The 21,262-nt window shown below is 42.9% G+C and overlaps 1 protein-coding gene across 3 annotated transcripts in view; it reads right to left on the bottom strand.

The window, feature by feature from the left end:
- Positions 1–818: 818 nt before the first annotated feature.
- ATP2A2 (ATPase sarcoplasmic/endoplasmic reticulum Ca2+ transporting 2) overlaps positions 819–21,262 on the bottom strand; it is a 56,579-nt gene continuing 36,135 nt past the window's right edge. For 2 of the 3 annotated variants that reach the window (XR_005722928.1, XR_005722929.1), the window contains 13 exons: positions 18,458–18,546; positions 17,707–17,809; positions 16,731–16,862; positions 11,621–11,743; positions 11,312–11,530; positions 10,320–10,655; positions 9,050–9,270; positions 8,437–8,639; positions 6,601–6,686; positions 6,183–6,316; positions 5,508–5,625; positions 3,874–5,427; positions 819–1,618 (listed from right to left, as the gene is read on the bottom strand). Coding sequence is in view for 1 of the 3 variants with exons in the window: in XM_040250653.1 (XP_040106587.1) it covers positions 1,605–1,618; positions 5,307–5,427; positions 5,508–5,625; positions 6,183–6,316; positions 6,601–6,686; positions 8,437–8,639; positions 9,050–9,270; positions 10,320–10,655; positions 11,312–11,530; positions 11,621–11,743; positions 16,731–16,862; positions 17,707–17,809; positions 18,458–18,546 (1,899 nt within the window). In the remaining 2 variants the exon portion in view is untranslated. The remainder of the gene's footprint in view (positions 1,619–3,873; positions 5,428–5,507; positions 5,626–6,182; positions 6,317–6,600; positions 6,687–8,436; positions 8,640–9,049; positions 9,271–10,319; positions 10,656–11,311; positions 11,531–11,620; positions 11,744–16,730; positions 16,863–17,706; positions 17,810–18,457; positions 18,547–21,262) is intronic. The other variant, XM_040250653.1, reaches the window with a different exon arrangement.

Raw genomic sequence — 21,262 nt, 5'->3', positions numbered from 1 at the left:
AAAATGGATAGCCCAGCTTTTACATACTAAGCTAGATAACGCATTTAATGATTATAGCTTTATTGCTGGGGTTTGGTACTGCTTCCTTGCTATTCTTACATTTTCTAATCATTTTTATTAGAATCAGTCTAGTATCAAAATGTATGACTTGTGTACATTCATACATTCCTAAAAGTGAGGGGTTCTCATTGATCCAGGAGGACCACTGCTCCCTTTTGTTTACCCTTAGGCATCTTCCCATCTCTTGTCTGACTGTAGTGACTCTCCAGGACAGCACTAAGGGCAATAGTAGACGGTGAGTGTGATTCTGTAAGTCAACACTTCTGGGACATAAGTCAAATATTTCCCCCCATCCCACCCCCAAAATCTTTTTTCCCCATGTATGTGGAGTTTATTTCAGTTATTTAAAAAATGAGTACAGCTGAGTCACTTAGTTCTTTTCTATATCTAGTAGGAATATACAAAATTTTAATTTTGATATGAGCAGTATTACAAGCATCTCTCCATCACTATAGTTCCCAAGCTGCTGACAGCTTTTACATCATGATAATTATCTCTGAAAACCACACTGATGACACACATACTTTTCCTCATACTTGAGGTAGTGGAACCAGGACAGGAATATTTTATAGCTCTCATGCCACATAAGCAGACCTTCTACCACTCTGCTCTCCTACTGGCAGAAAGTCAACAGGAACTTCCTGTCCCTATTACCTACCCAAGGGCACAACTGCTCAGGGTGCCAGGGCTGGAGGCCCTCAGTGCACATCACCCACCCGCGCCTCCCACAGGAGAACAGTCAACAGCACACTGTAAACTTATCGTAGAATAGATTTATTTACCTGAAACCATGTCTGTGCAATGCTTGTTACCAGCACAGAAATAAACTGATCTCTATTTACAGTCTAAAGTCAAACATGCGTTGTGATAAACTGATGTTTAGCATTTTATTGATATAAATGCATCACAATATTCGTATTGCACCAACATCTGTCTACTGCTTCTGATTTCATTAAATAAGTTACATTTAATACAGTGCAAAATAGGTGTTTGCACACTCAGGAAAATAACTGAAGTTATGAACTGGGAGCCTACATTTTTAACCAACACCTGTAGTGTTTTCAATAAATTTATAAATAAGCAAACTGTACAGGGCCAATTAAAAAGTAGCATGTTTCAATGACACCATAGAGAAATCTGGCTACTTACAACTGAAGGCATGCATTACAACTGAATATTGTACATTTATTTAAGCTATGATATTTTGCACAGAGAAATACGGAGACTTGGCTGATGGCTTCTAAGTTCTTGGATAAGGTTTCAGAACCTCATTCTTCTTGCAGCAAAGAAACCAGACTTCTCTGGAGAGGCTTTCTGATTCATTAAGTTAAATTGTACATTTGTTATTATTTTGATTCAAAAGCTAAAACCCCACTGGTAATACACGTTTCCTCCACATAACACACAACAAGTTGGGGACTTTTTTCTAATTTTCTTTTTCCCCCAACATCAATCATGCAGAGGGCTGGTAGATGTGTTGCTAAAAAACGCACATGCACGCAACTGAACACCCTTAAATTTCTGCAAAATGGTTTAGGAAGCGGTTACTCCAGTATTGCTGAAAAGGAAAGAGAGAGGAAATCAGCTTTATGAAATATGGGGAGGAAATGTTAGAATAACTAATTTAAGACTGGGATTAACAGTGACAGATGAAAAGGAATGTTCAGTTTGATCTTTTAAGATTTCTGACCAGCATTTCTGATTAACTTACAGGGCCCCTCCTGTCATTTGGCTACAGAGTATCCCACCAGGCAGACACTTAATTGCTTCAGGTTTAACAGAAGTTGAGAAAGTCCTTGGTTAGCAGTGCAGGGGGTGAGGAAGGCCAAGCAGAGTGAGCAGTATGGTAATCAGCGCCAAGCCTCTAGCTCCCATCCCTTCCTTCCCTAGGGACCAGCCTCTGGGCTGCAGGCCCAGCCAGACCCAGTCCTAGAAGGGGAACTGCTTATCACTGTTCCCTTTCAAGAAAAAAGGCTGCAGATTACCCTCAATTGTTAACTGCCGGGTGGTAGTTTTCCAATGTGCTGTATGCACACTGCAAACACAGCAGGCCTGGCAGACACTGAGCTAAGGCTTGTGGTCTCAGATATTCCTGAGGTCTGCCCACCACATGGACATTCAGGGGTCTGGGCCCCAGTCTGAGGTAAATGGAAGCAGCCACTTGTGAGGGAAGGTGGCAGTTGCCCTGCTTGTGTCTGAGCTCATGCAGCTCTTAGTGGCTGGCATGGCACCCCATTTAGGGAACATGTAAGAATGCCATTTCCTGAGCAAAGGAAAGAGGCCAGTCTGGGGATGGGGTGGCAAAAACCAGAACTCTTGAGGGGATGGGCCTTCAGCCCACTTGCTGACAGCAAAGACCCTGGAGAGGTTTCAGGCAAGAGCTGCCTGAGCCCATATGCAGTGAGGATGGGGCCAACACTGCCTTCCTTGCAGGAACCTGGTGAGGATGGCTGGACTGCTCCCCTCAAGTCCAGGGGCCAGGGATGTATGTGCCCACAGCAGCACCAACTACCGAGGAAGTGCCAGTGTGGACATAGTTTTTGGCGGCAAAGCCTAAAGCAGAGCAGCTAAGGGGCTCTGTAGCACCAGGTCTCCCCCACTCCCAGCTGTCTGGGTTGAGGGAAGTGGGTGCCCAAACCACCTGTGGGCTGGACAGGCCTGAAGCTGAGAAACCACAGGGCAACAGCCACCCATACCATTCAACTTCTTTTGTAAAGGCCAATAAATCAAGGAACTGAGTCAGGAAAAGTTGACCGTTGAATAGCACCCCACCCAACAAGCTCAGACATCCTGGTTTGGTTTGCAGCCAAGACACACTCCTTGCACTTGATCTGCTCAACTTGTTTCTTTCTGCAATTCATAATGCTAAAGTTGGCAAAACGTACCTCCTATATTCTCTGCCAAGCAAACCAGCTTCCCTTTCCTCTGAGGCCTCAGGGAGCCAGACCAGGACTCTGCGTTAAGAATCTGTCTCCATGTGCCCTTTCTACCCCGTACACAGAAACCTCTTAAACTTGGCAGCACCCTGTTCTGCTTGATACCTGTTAGCTTTCCTCATACTTGCAGCATTTACATGTTATTCAGCTGGCCCCGTATCCAGGAGTTCAGGTACCCACGAGAACACCAGGAGCTTCACGCGAAGGAAGCTACCAGCATGAATATGTACTGCCTAGGCCCTTCACTTTGGCTAATGCTCAGCTATGGTCCAATAACTGCTTCAACGTACCCTGGAGAGAAAAGATAAGTCTTAGCTACAAAGGATATGACCCAGAAGGTGGAAAAAGATGGCCTACTTAAAAATGAACCAGGGAATTCCCCAGTAACCCAGTGGTTAGGATTCTGTTCTCACTGCTGGAGCCCTAGTTCAATTTCAGGAACTAAGATCCTGCAAGCTGTGTGGTGTGACTGGGTGGGGAGAACAAAAGGATGCATGAGTTTACTGGTTCAGTTACTTGCTTTCACTTGCTTTTTAATGATCCAGGTAGCAAGATTCTGGGACCAGTCCTTGCCGCTAACAGAGATGAAAGAAACTGAAAAGTTTTTCTGTGAATCTGCATCTTGGCGTTTGTGAAGGTACCTGTCAGTCTGACAAAGCAGAACTATTCTGTCTTCCCCCAGGTCCTCCCTGACACCTGGCTGTGCCGCTGTCCAAGGTGGTGGGTGGCGCCTAGAGCAGCTACCCCAGCCCACGGGTGCCGTGTACTGCGTACCCGCTCCTCTCAGGGTGCCTGACTCATCAGTGTCTTATACAGCCAGGTCACTTAGTGGCAGTCACCTTCAGGCTAAAGCATCCAAATTCCAGGGAATACTCACGTTAGTTGATGGATGTTGGAAGGCATTGGAGGAAAACACCACAGTTAGGACTGTTAATGACTATACACTGTTGGTAAGACTGATCTCGAACATGCACCAACATTTATCATAGTAACAATGGTGGTGGTTAGTGCCACATTCAAATAAAAATAGTTCTATACAATATGTTCATTTGGTCATGTGCTATTTACAAATTTTACAAAACACACACACACACACACACACACGCACACACACCCTTATGTCCTCTACACCAGGCTAAAATAGGCCAGCAGAAACTTGCATAAAAATGTATCACAGATGACAATTAGTGCCTATACACCAAAAATAAAATTCCTACAACGACCTATGCAGCAGAACAGGATCCTTCTTCCCCTCGGGCACAGTAAATAATTCTGAGCTAAGAACCTAAGAGGACTAAGCCACTTAACAGTTAAAAACAAGACGGTTATTTTCCTCTGTCCATTTAAAATGTTTTATTTTTCTTTTTAAACTAGATTGTGAAGTGCCACTGAAATAGGCAATGTTGGCAAAACAATGTCTGTTACAATAAAATACATTAGACATTTAAATAAATAACCTTAAAAACTATGTGAGGGGACACGAACCCAGTCGATTGAATCTGGAACAATGTTTTCTGCACAAGCGAGAACAAGCATACCTCTTGTTAAGACTGATGTAAACAGAACCATCAAAACCCTACAGGAGAAGCAGCCGAGCAGGGCGGGGGTGGAGGTGAACACAGGGCTGAGGGGTGAACGGGGTGGCAAACCAAAAAATACTGACTGAGGTAGCAGTACTCTGCTCAGTGCAGAAAAATTGGCTTATGAATGAAAATTAGACTGTGATCTCAGATTAAATCCAGATGATCATGCAAAAGACACAATACATGCTATTTAGTTTTAGAAAAAACCACACACATTCATTTCCTAAAATCTGCTGCCAATTAATTTGCTGACAATGTCTGCTGGCTCAACTTTTTTTTTTTTTACAAGGATGAATATTAAACAGAACACTGTACATGCTTTTTTCATCTACAAAAAAATATTTGCATAAAATAGTGTTAGTTCTCTGTACATGTCAATGGACACTTTAATTATGTGTATAAAAAAGGAAAATCTTGCCCCACTGAAGTCAGAAAAAGCAAAACAAAATCTAGAATATGAAACTTCCTTCACCAGCCAATATGTTCATGTGAAAATTCAGCAGAAATAGACAGTTGCTTTAAACAATAAAAAAAATTAATTGATTAAGTTAAACATCTTCTTTATGCAAAACTGTCAGTCAAGACCAGAACATATCACTAAAGTTAGTGTCTGTGCTATAGACCCAGATCACCAGGGGCATTATGAGCAGCACAAAGGGCCAGGAGATCCCATCGGTGCATGCTGAAAACGAGCAGGGTTTGGTGGCAGGCTGCACACACTCTTTACCAGGTTCTAGGTAGTTGCGGGCCACAAACTTGAGGGTCTCATCCATTAGAATCACAGGCAAGGAGATTTTCAGCACCATCAGCCACTGGGTCAAATTCAGCGGTGTGATCTGGAAAATAAGCTGAAACACAAACCTCATCAAGCTCCCCAACTTGCTGGACAGGCAGACAGGCCCCAGCCCGGGCTCCCCACACTGCTTACTGGCAAGGGTTCCACGTAGAGGATTAGGAAGTGGAGCGACATCGACAGGCAGATGGAGCCCACGAGCCATATATTCTCCCAAGGGGGCATCCTCAGCAAGGACTGGTTTTCAGACAAGCTGTGGAACAAGGAGAGGCAGGTGAAATGTGCCCGGCAAAGGCATGTGCCCTCACTGACAGAGTCTGTTCGGAATCACACTTCAATAAGGTGACGGCTGCCTTGGCATTGCCCACTGACCTAATTGTACCAAGTTTCTACGGTGGCAAAGTTAAGGAATAACATTCAGATGTAGGACAGACTTCAACTTAAATCTAGGCTTCGGCAGAGTGATCTTATTTCAGTGGGTTCAAAGCTGCTCTCAATTGCCCTTGACACTTAGGCTATTTTGAAATTTCCATTTTTGTCACTGGCATAATTAGATGATACCGTTTGTCTTGATGCTAAAGGGCAACAGCTCCTTCCCTGTGGGCACTGAAGTCCCTATTTTTGGCCTCTGCCGTCTCTTAAGGAACATGTGGCTAAGCACTCCCACTGCTTCCTGGAGGCGATGACGACTTAAGCTCTTAAAACCGGTGCTGCTTGTTCTTCCTTTTGGGGAGGGCAGAGCTTTCCTGTGACTCTCAATCAACCATGACACACACACAATCCCCCAGCACGTTAAGAAGAGTCACGGACCTGTTGAGGGCGTTGCACATCTCTATAGTTACTAGAACAGAGAGCGCCATTGTCATTGGATATGGGGATTCAAAGACCGCACAGTCCACGCCTTCAAAGTCCGGGTTGTCCTCTTTACACTGTAGGAAATGACTCTGCAACAAAAGCCCGACACCAAGTTCCCAATCAGCCAAAGACGTTCCCAAGGTCCACACACAAATTCCACACTAGGCCCAGAATACAGCCCCACACAGGATCTCACCCCATTTCCCAGAGAAGCCCTGGTCTTTCAGAACAATCTTAGATGCAACTGCCTATTGTTCAATTCTTAAGAGTATCTGACAGACATCCAAACCACAGAAAGCTCAAGGACACCCTTGTATGTGAAGGCTTACCATGCGTCTGCATTTAAGGTACAGAAAGAAAGGTGGCTACGTACCAGCTGGTAGAAGGACACTCTTGGACCACCCTCGGCAGCAATGAACCACCACGCGGCAGCACCCACCGTAGCAGCGCCAACGTAACCTGGGAACAAACATCATGACACTAACGCACATGGGGTCTTACAACTAGCAGCACCTCTGCAGGTGCTGCTCCAAGGGCTGACCCCTGGGATGGAGGTCAGAGACGCGGGGTCCCTGAGCCTGTGCCGCCACCAGCACCTGCTAACTCGCATCAGCTAGAGCAGTTAGAGGGTCTCCACAATGAGGGCATGTCTGTGGTACAGAAGAACCAGGCGGCTTCTCCTTTGAGAATCTGTGAGGAAAAGAATCTACTAGAACTACTAGAATTGGGAGGACCTTTACACCCGTCACGCCCTCTCTAACCAGCAGCCAGTATGTTAAGGCTCAGGTACCTATCCTCCATGTGATGCCACGCTGTGCTAGAGCACCAGATCACTCCTCCATGACTGCGAGTGTCTTTGCTCCGTCAAAGGCCTGGCAGAACCCTCATATGGAAAGGCCATTAGTGCAGGACACCACGGCAGTGCTCAAAGCCAGTTCTTGGACTAATGCCCCCCCCCCCGCCGCCCAATTACTTCTGAATTCAAATTATGAAGAAGCAACAAAGGGTAGCGGAGAACACGGGGCGGTGAGAATAAGAGACCGTCCCAGTGCAGGAGCAGCCACTCACAGTCTAAGCGTGCACACCCTCTAGCCCAGCAATCACAACAGAACAGCGGGCAGGTGGTGCACTGACATACACTACCCAACAAAGAGGGAGAAAAATGCGAAGAAAAGGCTCAGCACACAGGTGCTCACAGCACACCATCACTTGCGAAAACAGACACGTAAGATAGACCTATTTGCCGGGAAGCCATGTGAGAAACCGGGCTGCCGGGTACTGGCTGGCTGAGAATCCCCCCGTTTTACGCTGAGTGTTAAGTCACGTCAATTTACTGAAAGAGTCTCCTACAGGACCCTGTGGGTGTGCAGTCACTCAGTCGTGTCTGACTCTTTGCGACCCTCTGACCTCTAGCCTGCCAGGCTCCTTTGTCCGTGGGATTCTCCAGACAAGAATCCTGGATTGGGTTGCCATGCTCTTCTCCAGGGGATCTTCCCAACCCGGGAATCAAACTTGCATCTCCTGTGTCTCCTGCATTGAAGGCGGATTCTTTACCCACTGAGCCATCGGGGAAGCCCTATGGGATCCTAGGGACGTCATTTAGCCTCTCTGGACCTCACTTTCCTAACCTACGGAGAAAGAGAGAGAGAAGCAGCATCCTGGGTCGGAATGAAGTGGACAGAGACAACACACGCAGAAGGGCCAACACTGCTGATGAAGGCACAGAACCCTTCTCTCACTTAGGGAAAGGGTGGCGATGTGAGGCCCGAGTTGCCCCTGTGTTTCCTTTGCCACAGGTTAAATCTGAGAACCTAATTCACAAACGCCAAAGGAAGAACAAAAGCCCTAAAACGAGGGACTAACCTTACTATAAACTGGATACACAGCTCATTAACCTGAAAGAGGACAGCTGCCATATTGTGCTACCCTAATATGGGGATAGAAAAAAAAAATATGTGCTTTAAGGGATGAATTTATGAAATGTTTGGACTCATATAAACGTTTTGTTTAAAAATGAATAATATAGTGGCTAAGGCTCCATGCTCCCAATGCAGGGGCTGGTATTCGATCCCTCGTCAGGAACCAGATTCCACACGTTGCAAGAGTTTGTATGACGCAACTAAAGATCCTGTATGCTGCAACTAAGACCCAGTGCAGCCAAATAAATAGTAATTTTTAAAAAATCAATAATATAAAAAACCATACTCACAGCCAATAGCCAGGTAACGGAAAAAGAGCCACCCACTGATCAGTGGTTCCTTTGGGTTCCGGGGTGGTTTGTTCATAATGTCCAGATCAGGAGGGTTGAACCCCAGTGCAGTGGCAGGCAGGCCATCTGTCACCAGATTGACCCAGAGCAGCTGGACAGGAATTAAAGCCTCAGGAAATCCAAGGGCTGCTGTTAGGAAAATACTGTGTCCACCCAAGGAAAGAAGAGAAAGACCCCTAATTATTTTTGGCCACTATTTAACATCAACATCCCCTCCTCTCCCATAAAAATCGGTGGACAGCAACATTACTTGAAGTAACCTTTCCCCTGAGTAATCATAAAATGTTTATTATACCCAAATTCCAAATTAACTTTTAGAAGGCCAAGAATTTTACATTGTATTATACAGTTAATTTAAACCCCTTTCTATGTTCAAGTGTGTCCTCTGCACACTGTGACAGCCATACGCAGCCCTCCTGGGAGCCAGAAGCACCTTTACCTCCACAAGGGTCTCATCCTCCGCCTGCCGCCCACCCTCCCACTGCACCAAGAGTGAGGCTGCTGCCACATGAACCACCAGCCAAAGGACACGCAGTCTGCCGCAGGGACCCACCAGACGACCTCCCCGACATTGGAGGAGATGAGGTAGCGGATGAACTGCTTCATGTTGTTGTATATGGCCCGCCCTTCCTCCACAGCAGCTACGATGGTGGAGAAGTTGTCGTCAGCCAGGACCATCTCGGAGGCCGTCTTAGCTACCGCAGTGCCAGAGCCCATAGCGATGCCGATCTCAGACTTCTTCAGAGCAGGAGCGTCATTTACACCATCTCCAGTCTGAAAGGCCAAGAAACCCACCACTGATTTGCACACCTGTTACCTAATATACACACTGCCAGCAATCACTTGGCCATCCTGAAGCCAGGGAATGAATGGAGCTGTTGGGCCTCTGGGCAACTAAGTTTTCTGGGAGAGTTTTCATTTTTATAAGCTGGTGTCACAGAACACATTTTAACCTGGGAAATGTGAAGCTGCCAAACGAACTTACAGGTGACCCTTCAGAGGAAGCAGAACAAAGGGGGCTTCAAACAATCTGTTATTACTCATTTTACCAAACACAACACAACACAAGCTACACGGCAGTCAGAACAAAATACTTGTATCCACAGGGATAAATCTCAAATAGAACAAATGTAGACAAATACATAAACTATGATATGCCATTTACACGGCAAAAATATGTCATCTTCAGCCAGAAATGCTTAAATATAGTCTATAGATATAAAACTATAATTCCCATGTATGTTTTCTATACTTTTACTAAACACCCAGTACTGACTTCAGAATGATTTCCTTGGAGAAAGAAGGGAAGGGGAGGAAAGAGGAAGACAACTAGAACAGCTGGTTTTTAGCAACAAAATTGTTTTAAAAACTGAAACTTTTCATAGATAAGCAGCAAAAGCAAGCATGACACAATGTTAACATCTTGGAGAAAAATCAGATGCAAGGAAGACTATGGGAGATGCTTCATCAACAGGTTGTTCTCAGAGAACGCATCAGCAGTAGTACCATCTTATTTCAGGTGAGGTTTTCCAAACACGTGATAGAGTACGTCATAGTTATGTCCTAAATCAGCTTTTAGAAACGTGAGATAAAAACACATACGTTTTAACCATGACAAATACTTCCCCTGTGACTGATGCAGGCTTCTAGGTCTTAAACTTCCCCAGAATCTTGCAGGCCAACAGAATCCTTGAGAAACAGCCCAGATCATGACAAAAAAAGAATTTCCGAATATGGGACCTATTACTAAAAATTTAATGATCAGAATTAGAATCTGCTGTGTTTGTGCAGTTTGTTACCTGTACATGTCTACAGACACTCACCATAGCTGTAATCTCATCAAACGACTGAAGAAATTCTACAATTTTAGACTTGTGGGAAGGTTCAACTCGAGCAAAACAGCGAGCATTCAAGCAGGCTTCTCTCTGGGCTGAAGGACTGAGCTCATCAAACTCGCGACCTGTGAAGGCCTTTGCTGTCACGTCCTCGTCCTGCCGAAAGATGCCAATGCGGCGGCAGATGGCCACAGCCGTGCCCTTGTTGTCGCCTGTGATCATGATGACTCTGATGCCTGCCTGCCGGCACAGCTTCACAGAGGAGGCCACTTCAATTCTCGGAGGGTCCAGCATGCCCACACAGCCAACGAAAGTCAGATTGGTCTATGGTGAAAGAATCACCTTATGTCAAAACAGGAAATTCTGTTTTTTTTTTTCCCCTAGTGTGGAGAGTATCGGTTTTTGCCTTTTCTAATGGCAAAATTCACACCACTGATGTTAATCTAAATCCAATGAAGAACAGTATTAACTCTAATAAATCAGAAGCAAAAATATCACTACATTCTCATTACTAAAAATAATTCTTGAGCTTTCATTAATAATATTCTTAAAGAAAAAACATACTGAGGAATAGGAACATATTGACAGCAGCCAATCAGTGACCCACAGTAATCAAATTTGAACTTGAAACTTCCTTGTTCAAGACTTCAGGAAGCCACATACCCGATAGGAAAGAATTCCAAAAGCAGAAGTAGACAGGATCTTTCCACTTGAACAGTTTGAGTCAGTAATTAATGAATATTTTGAAATTATCTTAATTTACATGAGAGCAGCAAAACAATTAACAGGCCCGTATTAAACTGTTAACTGTGTATGTTTGAAGCAGCAACTTAAATTATAAAGATGATACATTTGGCCTGCAGGAAAACAAATAGCCACACCCCTTTCTCAGCAAAAGCGAGACTCATCTGACCTTTTACTGAAGGAGTGCTACCTAAACAATGAATGCAGGGTGCGGGTGAAGCTTTCCATGAGCGAACCTCGTATTTAATAAAGTTGGCGGAGTCCTCAAGGTTCATTTCTTCTCTCCTCAGTGGGTTGTCGTGAGTGGCCAAGGCCAGGCAGCGCAGCGTGTCACTGCCACTGCCCCACTCCCGAATGACAGACATGATCTTCTGTTTGACTCCAGGGGTCATGGGCACTTTAGTACTTCCGACTCGAATGTGGGTACACCTGTCAATGACACCTTCAGGAGCACCCTGGAAATGTTAGAACAACAATTTTATTTATTGGCTCACTCGGGATTCTAATCCTGGTAAGAACGTTTAACTGCAATCTGCTGTACTTGCCTTCACAAACATTTTGCTCATTGATGTCCGACTTGGTTTGTTTGGTGTACAATAAACTGACATTGATTTTCTATCGCGTGAAAACTCTAGAGTAAATTCCTTTTTCATCAATTGTTTAATGACCTATAAAGAGAACATATATGGAATATTATTGGATAGCAATTTTGATAAACTTTTGACTTTTAACAGTTAAACATTCACTAAATACCTATTACGTGACAGACACTGGAGATGTAGCAATAGACAATAAACAGACAAGTTCCCACCCTCATAAAACTTACCCTTTAGTCTGGGAAAGACATACTAGAATGTGAAAATAGATTATAAGTGCCATGGAGAAAAAATTATGTATGTCTAGATTACAATTTTACATACAGTACTGAGAAGGCAATATTTGAGTAAAAATATGAAGGATGTGTGAGTCTGAGCAGAGAGAATATTATGCAGACTGATGTGACCGAGCAGTTCAAGGAACCTCCAGGGCAACACGGCCAGAAGGGAGTTTGCAGAAAAGGTTCGGGGTTAATGGCAGGGGTTGCAGAAGCAGGTTGTAGCATCCTGAAAGTCACCGTAAGGCACCTGGCTTTTTTAACAAGTAAAACAGGAAGACAATGGAGAGTTTCAAGCTCTGGCAGTTATGTTAAGAATTAACCGAAGGAAGGGCAAAGAACACCACACCACTTCAGTATTTTAAATACTTTAGACGGCTAGTGGCTATATCAGGTGTCAGCACAGTGACAGTATTTAAAGTCATAAGGAGAGAAGAGTTCAAGGGAGTAACTGCAGACAGAAAAGCCAAGGCCCAGGCCCTGGAGCCTCTTGGAAGATACAGCCGAGGAGATGGGGTTGGGGGGAGAGCAAGTAAAGGGCTCTCTTAGGGAGGGAGAGACTGGGAGGACAAACTGCCAGCTCAGGTAAAACAAAAACTGAGAATTAACCTTTAGATTCAGACTCCACTGGTTTATCTATATATACAGCCATATTACCATAAAATCAACATACTTTATTTATCCTTTCCTATTTTTTGTTGGCTTTCTTTTACATGAACTAGGGCTGCCAGTACTACACTGAACAGAAATGTTGAGAGTAAATTCTCTCGCCCGTTAGGAATGTTAACTTTGTGTAATTACACCATCAGCCAGAACATGTTTGCTTAGTTTTTATCATAAACTGAGATTAAATTTTATCAGATGCCTTTTCTGAATTAAATGATCTTATGATATTTTGCCTTTATTCAATTATGTGGTGAATTAACATGGATTTTCCCCTCATTCAGACAAACATTTAATAATAACTGTAAAAATTCCAAAGAACCTCAGCATCCAACAGAGGCAATTATGAGTGTAATGAAGCATCCTCTCAGCCAGACCAATAAAAGGACAATCACTAGATTCGACATTATCTGACTGTTACTTATCTACATTTTTTTTTTCGGGGTGGTTGGTGGCACACACTACACGGCCATCTTACAGGGATCAAACCAGTGCTCCCTGCAGAGGTAGCGCAGAGTCTTAACCACTGGACCACCAGGGACTTCCCATGTATTTAGTTCCCATTAAGCAGTTTTACCAGACTCTGGGAAGACTGCAAGAATGTGCAGTGACTTTGAGTGAGGTGTGACCTCGGTACCAGGTACGTCCTATGTGCTAAATCACTTCAGTCTGTCTGACTCTTTGTGACCCTATGTATTGTCTGTCCGTGGGCTTCTCCAGGCAGAAACACTGGAGTGGGTTGCCATGCCCTCCTCCAGGGGGGTCTTCCGAACCCTTGGATGGAAGCTGCCTTTTTTACATCTCCTGTACTGGCAGGTGGGTTCCTTTCCACTAGTGCCACCTAGATACATCCTAGGTGGAGAGAACAAAGCCACTGCTTCTAGGACCAGGGCTGTGAAATGCAACAGTCCTATCCAAAGGGGCCACTCGGCCTCAGAAAGCCGGTCCTGCTCTGTTGCTGCTAGTTGGTTCCCTGCATTGAGTAGTTACAGGCGATCAAGTAATTCTAAACGTCAGTCTCTGAAGCTGCAATCTTCAGGTTGCCTCTGAAGGATTAAGTCAAACACCAACTAATAACAGAGCTATCAGACAATGTGGCTTTGCTTACTGACAAGTGGGGTGAATTCCCTAAAATACAAACAAGGACCTGGACTTGTTTCATGGAAACCATGAGTCTGGGCAGGACGCCACAGGAGAGGCCCAAGACCCTTGTGGCTGTGAGACTTGGTTGTGAAGCATGAATCGAGTTACTGTGAAAGATTCTCTTTTAGCTGAGGCATCCTCCATTCTGGCACAAGTTCTGATATCCCTGGAGAGTATGAAAGAGGCAAATCGATGTAAAGGGAACAGAGTGCTGGAGCAGTCTTGTTCTGCTCACACTGTGAGATGGTGTGCAAGCCACTGAGGGCCTGTGACTGGACTGGATGGTCCTAAAGTCCTTTTCACAGCCTGAGATTTGGCGTGGGACCAAATGCTTAAATAGCCGATGTCTTTAACAGGCGCACTGCTGCCCACCTTAGGCTACCTGTGCCATGAGGTGCCACCCTACTCCCCCAAAACACTGCCTCCTCATCTGCCCTGGATACCCAGGGAAGGATGAAAGAAAGTCACTGTAGATAGCTGAAATAAGCTTTGCACTTGTATAACTAGGAAAGCTGTATTTATAATCTCCTGTTTCTCTTTCTTCTACCAGAAAACCCTGACTAAAGGAATAGCACTAAAGTGCTACAACGAGGAGCCTCAAGCACTGACTGGCTGCCCCTTGGCGATGACAGGTATATAAGTCTGACACTAAGGGTTTGTGTGTAGCAGAGCCCAACTCTGAAGAAACCTAAACTCCAAGCTGGGAGGCGGCGGGTACTGGGAACAGGTCTGGAGGGCCCACTGAGACTGCACGGGTGCCCCCCTGCATGCACTGCAGGGAGATGGCGCTCACCCTGCTGCAGGGGGGCTCTCGGCTTCCAGGGCTACCAGGGCAGGACCAGACGCAGACTTCAGGGCCTGACTTGTTTCCTCCCAGGTCTCTTCTGCTCCGGCTTGTCCTCAGTCCCTTCAACCCCTATTCTCTGGCTTCTGCAGCTTCCATTTCTGAGCTTCCTTTGGTTGCTTCTGGGCGTCTAGGCTTCTTCTCTTCCTCTGATTCTCATTTTACCTGCCGCTGCCTGTCACCCTGACCTTCGTGTATGGTAACATCTTGTTTGCATGTTGCTTACTCTGCTTCTCAGCTCAGCAACCACTCACCACTCTGGCTGGAACAGAGGTTACTGCTTAGGTCCATTCAGCAGGCATCACCATGACCATAAGCGACAAGTTGGTCAGCAAACACTAGGCCTGAGCCTCAGCAACCTGAACAAGGTCCATGTCATGGAGCTGCCAGCTCTTTTTGGGGCCACATGCTGGACCTGTCCTGCAATGAACTGTCACTGGATTCTGTGGCCTCACACACTTGGTGCAGCTAAACCTGAGTAAAACCATCCGCAACAGCTGCTGGCAGACGCTGACCATCTGGTCAGCCTCCAGCACCTGGGTCTCCTCAACAGGCCAGTCCACCCTGCCTGCCACTTTGGTCAGCCTAAGAAAATCCTGGTTCTGGGGCTCCGACAGGCAAGGGAGAATAGCTGAGGGACCACACATTTGTCTAGTGTTCGCACACCTAACAAGACACACCTGCACCCCCCCAGTATTGCTACTCCACTCACCACAGCTGTAGTAATTCTGCTCAAATAAATACAGCATGTCAAAGTTTTCATTACTACTAGATTTAGTTTGCTAATGTCTTGCTGAGAATCTCTACTTCTGTATTATGAAAGTTACATCAATGTCAGGTTTTGCTATCAGGGTTATGCTGGTGATAAAGGTTTTGTTTTCTGCCATTCTTGGCGGGGCCACACTGTAGAGCTTGAGGGAAAGTGTCAAGTCCTAACCACTGGACAGCCAGCAACTCCTGAAAACTTGTATTTCTTCAGTGTTGGCACAACTGGGCCTGAATAATTTGAGGGGAAGCATAGATTTTGAATTATAGACCCAGTTAATTTAACAGGCATAGGATCATTCCATTTTTCTTAGAAAAATGTCAGCTAAGAAAGCTGTGCTACTGAGAGGATTTGTTGATTCCTTCTATGCTGTCAAATTTATCGATATAAAAATTTTCAGAACAGCTTTTTGATCTTGTCTTTATTATTTCCTACTTCCTTCTACTTATATTTGTTTTTCCATTTTCTTCAGATGGAAACTTATGTATCGTTTTACCTAATTTCTAGTTTAATTCTATCGTGGTCAACAACAGTTTACACCCTTTGTAATTTGTTGAGTCTTGCTTCATGGACCAGCAATATGGTGTATTCTGGTAAATTGTTCCTTATGGATTTGAAAAGCATATTAGGATCAGCACAACAGAAATAAGGGTTAAGTATATTTACAAGTGTTGCTCCATATCCTGATTTTTTTTCATCTGCTTGTTCTATCAATTTTTGATAGGTGTGTTAAAACCTCCAACTCTAATTGTAAATTTGTCTAGTTTACCTTTTATTTCTGTCAACTTCTGCTCTGTGAACTTTAAAATGTCTTAGTAGTACACTTGCATAAACAATTAGACCATTTAACCCAAGGTCATGGGCTACTTTATAAGACGTTTTGATAGACTAGAAGACGCCATAAGCTTGACTGGAGTGGACTCAAGAAAATGGGAAAAGTGAAATAATACATAAGAATGGTTCTTTGAGACTTTTTACCATGAAGGAAAAGAAGCAGGGTGCTTAGGTGAAAAAGTTTTAAGATAAACAACTATTATTTCTGTAATGAAGATCCAGCAGAGACAGGAGATTGATAATGCAGGAGAGATGCTGGGGCTTATTGGACAAGGAGCAGCTGGGCTTTACTGGGAACAGAAAGAGCACATGTCCCAGCACTGGTGGCTGCATATGGAAGCTGTCCATTGACAACTCTTATTTTCTTGGTCAAATGGCCAGATCAGTTTATCTTATAGCGAAGACGGAGAAGGACTGAGAGTTTGAGGAAATAAAGTATAGCGTAAGTTGTCTAAGAGCGTGAGTGAGTGGACTGAGGATATATGGCAGGCGCGATGAGCAGCTTGGACAACAGCAAGCTCAAATACTGACCGAGTTGCAGGCATTTGCTCGTTCTATTTTAGAAAGACCCTTCAATTCGGTATCAAATACATTCATCTTTTCTACCAGGCAGGTGAGAGCAGTCTCTGTAGCTTCTCCAACTTTTTCATACACACCCTTCGCCTGCAGTAGTTGAAAGCATACAAATTACAAAAAGGAAAAAGCAGTAAAAACAAGGAAATTTTCTTTAATAAAGACTTTTTCCAGAGGACACTCTGTCCTCCATTACATCATTGTTCTCTGGGTCATTTTTATCCTATCCTGGAACACATGATCCAAATAATTAAAAATGAACTCAAAGGACAGGTATACATTTGATCTTTTTCTAATAATTAGGTCTTTCATTCCCCTGAAATATAAGCAAATAATCACAGTATTAATTGAAACATGAGAGCCTGCACATAGTATTTGTAATTCCATGTCATTATTTATCATTCTACAGAATTTACATTCTGTTTCCGTTGGGGACTGGCTTGCCTTTAGAAACCAAAAAATGTATCTCACTGTTTATAATTTAAAAAGGGAGGAAAGAAGGTTTTCTGTTGGTTAAATTTTACAAAATAAAATCATCAAAACAACCTTGTAAGCCTCAACCTGTCCTCAAGGATACAATGATACCCATCTTAAAAAGCCAAGATCAACACCCTATACTTTCAAGAGAAAGTATCCTGGGCTTTACTCATTTATAGTAACTAAGCTACACACAGAAGAGAACATCATGTATGCTACAGCTTCTAGCTGAGTAACTGCAATGCTCAGCCACAGAGAATATTATGAAAGGCTCCCAGCTTTCTTTGGGTAGATCATGCTGGCTCCGATAAGAGACAAGCTCTTAATGGCAAGGGCAAATAAAATCAGGAACTCGTACTTTCAAAAAGGGAGGAAGGAAGGCTAGATTTTCATCCCGCCCACCGCACCCTTAACTAGAAACAGCCAGGTCTAGTTTCTCATTTATGAGGAGGCTCACCTCATTGTAATCCAAAGCAGAGTCATTACAAAGAGCACAAATTGTCGCCAGTTCCACAAGACCATCATACTGATGACATTTCACTGGTTTATCATCTTTATGTCTGTCCGAAAAAAAAAATTTCTCTTAAAGCACATTATGGTCAACTGTGATCATTTTTATTTATTTATTTTTTGCTAATAAATAGAATTTTGTGTACACTAGATTGGCAAACATTCAAAAGAATTCAAGTGATGGCTCCTAGAAATCCGATGCTGGAGATGGTAACAGAATGTGTCTCTGATATCAGTAGTCAATAAGTAAAGACCAGAAATTAGTTACTGAAATTCCTTCACCACTGGTATCCATAAAGAAAAATCAGGAATTCCCTGGTGGTCCAGTGCTTAGGACTTGGTGCTCTCACTGCCGGGGTCTGATTCTTGGTTGGGGAACTAAGATACCGCAAACTGTGTGGCATGGCAAACAAACAAAAATAAAAAACCACCCTCAAAACTCCACCTGAACAGAAACCCCACTTGAAAATTTAGGCTTCAAAAGATGAAAAAGGTTCACTGGCTTAAACAATCAATTTCAACTGTATATCAATTTTCAGGTATGTATACCAATTTCATTTTTTTTAAAGTAAGCCATTTTGATAACCAACATGAGCTACATCAGGAAAATTATCCGAACATTTTAGAGACACCGCAAGTCTGTACAGGCACCAAACTACCAAAGTGGAGCCTTTAAAAGACAAGGAAAGTTTACTCACACTTCTCCAATAGGTGCATATGTTGATCCAGTTATGGTAAACTCATTAAGGGAACAGGTATCACCTTCAACTTTGTCCAGAATGAACATCTACAGGAAAAAAAAAGCCTAAGTGTTTAAAAGATATTTAAAAAAAATATGCTAGAAGCATATAACCTTTGCTAAGACAAAAGGCTCTTCTGACTTAAGTGTCGAAGCTCAGCATGAGAAGTATTGTTCCTTATTCTAACTAGACACTATTAAGACTGCCTCCCCATTCATCTAACAGTCTGAAAAATAGCATCACTGAGGTGCTAAATAAATAAGCAGCAATGGTACCAGGCAGAGGAGAAAGAGAACCTACATGAAAACCAAGTTATGAGGACTCTGGGCCAGTCAGTTCCAAAGACTCAAGTAGTACTTTTTAGAATACTCAGAATTCTAAATGGCAGGCTGAGAAAGTGACCTGGGTATCCCTGCTTTAGAGCTAAAAGCCTAGGAAGAATAAACTCACATATCAGAGTTGCATAAACATTCCCCAAGTAAAATAAGACAAATTGCTTCTCTACTCCTTCCCACTTACTTTTTATTGCGGCAATAGCTCATTTTCTATGAAGCTGCACAACCACATGCATACAGTAATGAGCCCGCAGAGCTGAATGAACTGATGTTACCAAGACGATAGCAGATGGAAGCGTGCTTTAGGGAGGGAGTCTTAATTTTACAGAATAAGAAAGTGACATGAGCCAGTTTGTTAAGGTGAGGGTATTTTTTCCCCCTCTTGGTTTGCTTTCCAATTGTAATTCAGAAGTCCAGTTTGGAATGATCAAACCATTCTACAATAAAGAATTTTTAACATGTTAAACTCAAGTAAAAAAAGAGCCACGTAATGCTTTAAAAAATCTTTTCAGAGCATTCTGACTCATATTCAGTAAGAAAATCTGATTTTGTTTTAAAATAACTTCCTTTGCCTCAGAAGATTTGCTTATTATATAGCATATACTTTTAAATTCCAGAAGCTTTATTTCAAAAGTATACTCAGAACTAAATCAACCTGGGAACTGAACTAAAGCTGTGAGACAAAAGGATTTAAAAAAAAATTATATACAACGGGATTTAAAACTGTGATGACTCCTGGTAAAAGGCTCTAGTTCAAACACATATAATTGGTGTGTCAAATGAGGAAAAGATTCATGTCCAAGGTCACATGCAGCAAGATCACCAATTCCTACAGTTTTTTTTTTTTTTCCTAGCAGATACAACATCTAAAAAAGGAATTTTGGCAGAAAGCTCTTTCCAAAAATGTCTGACATTTACAGAAGAGGAAAAAAAGGAATAGAGAGGTTAAAGGATGTGCTCAAGGTTACACAATTATTAAGTGGGAGAGAGAAACAGGTTTTACCGATCTCTCCTATCAGGAAACTGAACTTTACCTTACTATTAAAAGTTGTGGGACCCTCAGCCATGGCACAATTTCTCAGAGCCTAAGTTTTCTAACCTCTTGAGCAGTATTACCATACAATTCAGACAAAGTCACAGGTGAAAAATTAACTGCACTAAGACTTATCAAAGCAAGTTGGCATCATTATGACTACACCATGTCACTTCTTTAATGACGCTATTTATAAAGTGAAGCTCTTGGGTCTATATCACAGTAGAGAATATTCTAAGACATTCAGAATTCTAACCCACACAAACTAAATCTGAATGCACACAGGCATTTTTAGACTGCAAGCCAGTAAGCCATTTAGAAACTGCATGATGAAAGTACCCCTAAGTCAAGGGCAGTTATGCAACCCACTGCAAGAAACCTTCTGCAGAATACAGAAGCATCAGCTTTCTGTCCCCAAATGTAGAACAGAACAAAGAGGCAAGCTGTTTCTTTAACAGAACATTTGAAATCAGATTATTTAAGGGAAAATATAAGGAAAAAATCCAACATTTTGGGGGACCAAGGAAAGAAAATTTAGGAAGCTCAGTTACAATCTGCATCTACTTAAGACACGTTAGAAGCTTGCCACCTGAACACCTGTCCATTTTTCTTTACCAACTGAGCTACCAGGATCTGGGTTTTTGACAACACAGAGAGTTGAGGGTACATATATCAAAAAATTACCACAAATTTAAATTCGGTAAGAAAAGAGTCTGAGGGTTCAATGTATTAAAACAAGAACAATTTCTAATGCTAAAAAAACCCATTATCTAAAACCCAGAGATAAGGCCAAGGGGATGATGGCATGTCCTTCAATGTCATTCAGAACCATTACTTAACAGGCATTTAAAGATTCAGTGTGCTGGAAAATTTTAACATTCTTTCACTGTGCTATTATAAAAGGCTCAAGTTTTATGAAGTTGTGGCTTTTTGTCCTCTATAAAAGATAAACTTAGTTTTATTTCTCTGTGTGATATTAACCACTTTTTATAATATAACACACACTAGTCCTATTCTAATACTGAGCACTTCCTCACATGTTCCTGTAACCAGTTTTACCATCTTACTGATTTTCTCTCATTGAACTAATGACCCAAACAGAATCTTTGACATGAATTTCATTCAACATTTATGAGTTGTATCTCTTTTGAAAAATTACTTTGACTTGTACAAATGATTTGACTTATAATCATCATGAAATGATTATCAGAGAATATACATCTTCTAATACAGATACAAAATAAGAAAAAATTGTTTCCTTGTGATGAGAATTCTGAAGAGTTACTCTCTTAACAACTTTCACATATAAGGTACAGCAGTGCTGACTATACTTATGTTGTGCACAACATTCCCTAATATTTAACTGGAAGTTTGTACCTTTTGTTCACTTTCATC

The sequence above is a fragment of the Oryx dammah genome, unplaced genomic scaffold (assembly GCF_014754425.2).
Source record: "Oryx dammah isolate SB20612 unplaced genomic scaffold, SCBI_Odam_1.1 HiC_scaffold_12, whole genome shotgun sequence".
NCBI classification, from domain to species: domain Eukaryota; kingdom Metazoa; phylum Chordata; class Mammalia; order Artiodactyla; family Bovidae; genus Oryx; species Oryx dammah.
This window is presented reverse-complemented; position numbering and strand designations above follow the sequence as displayed.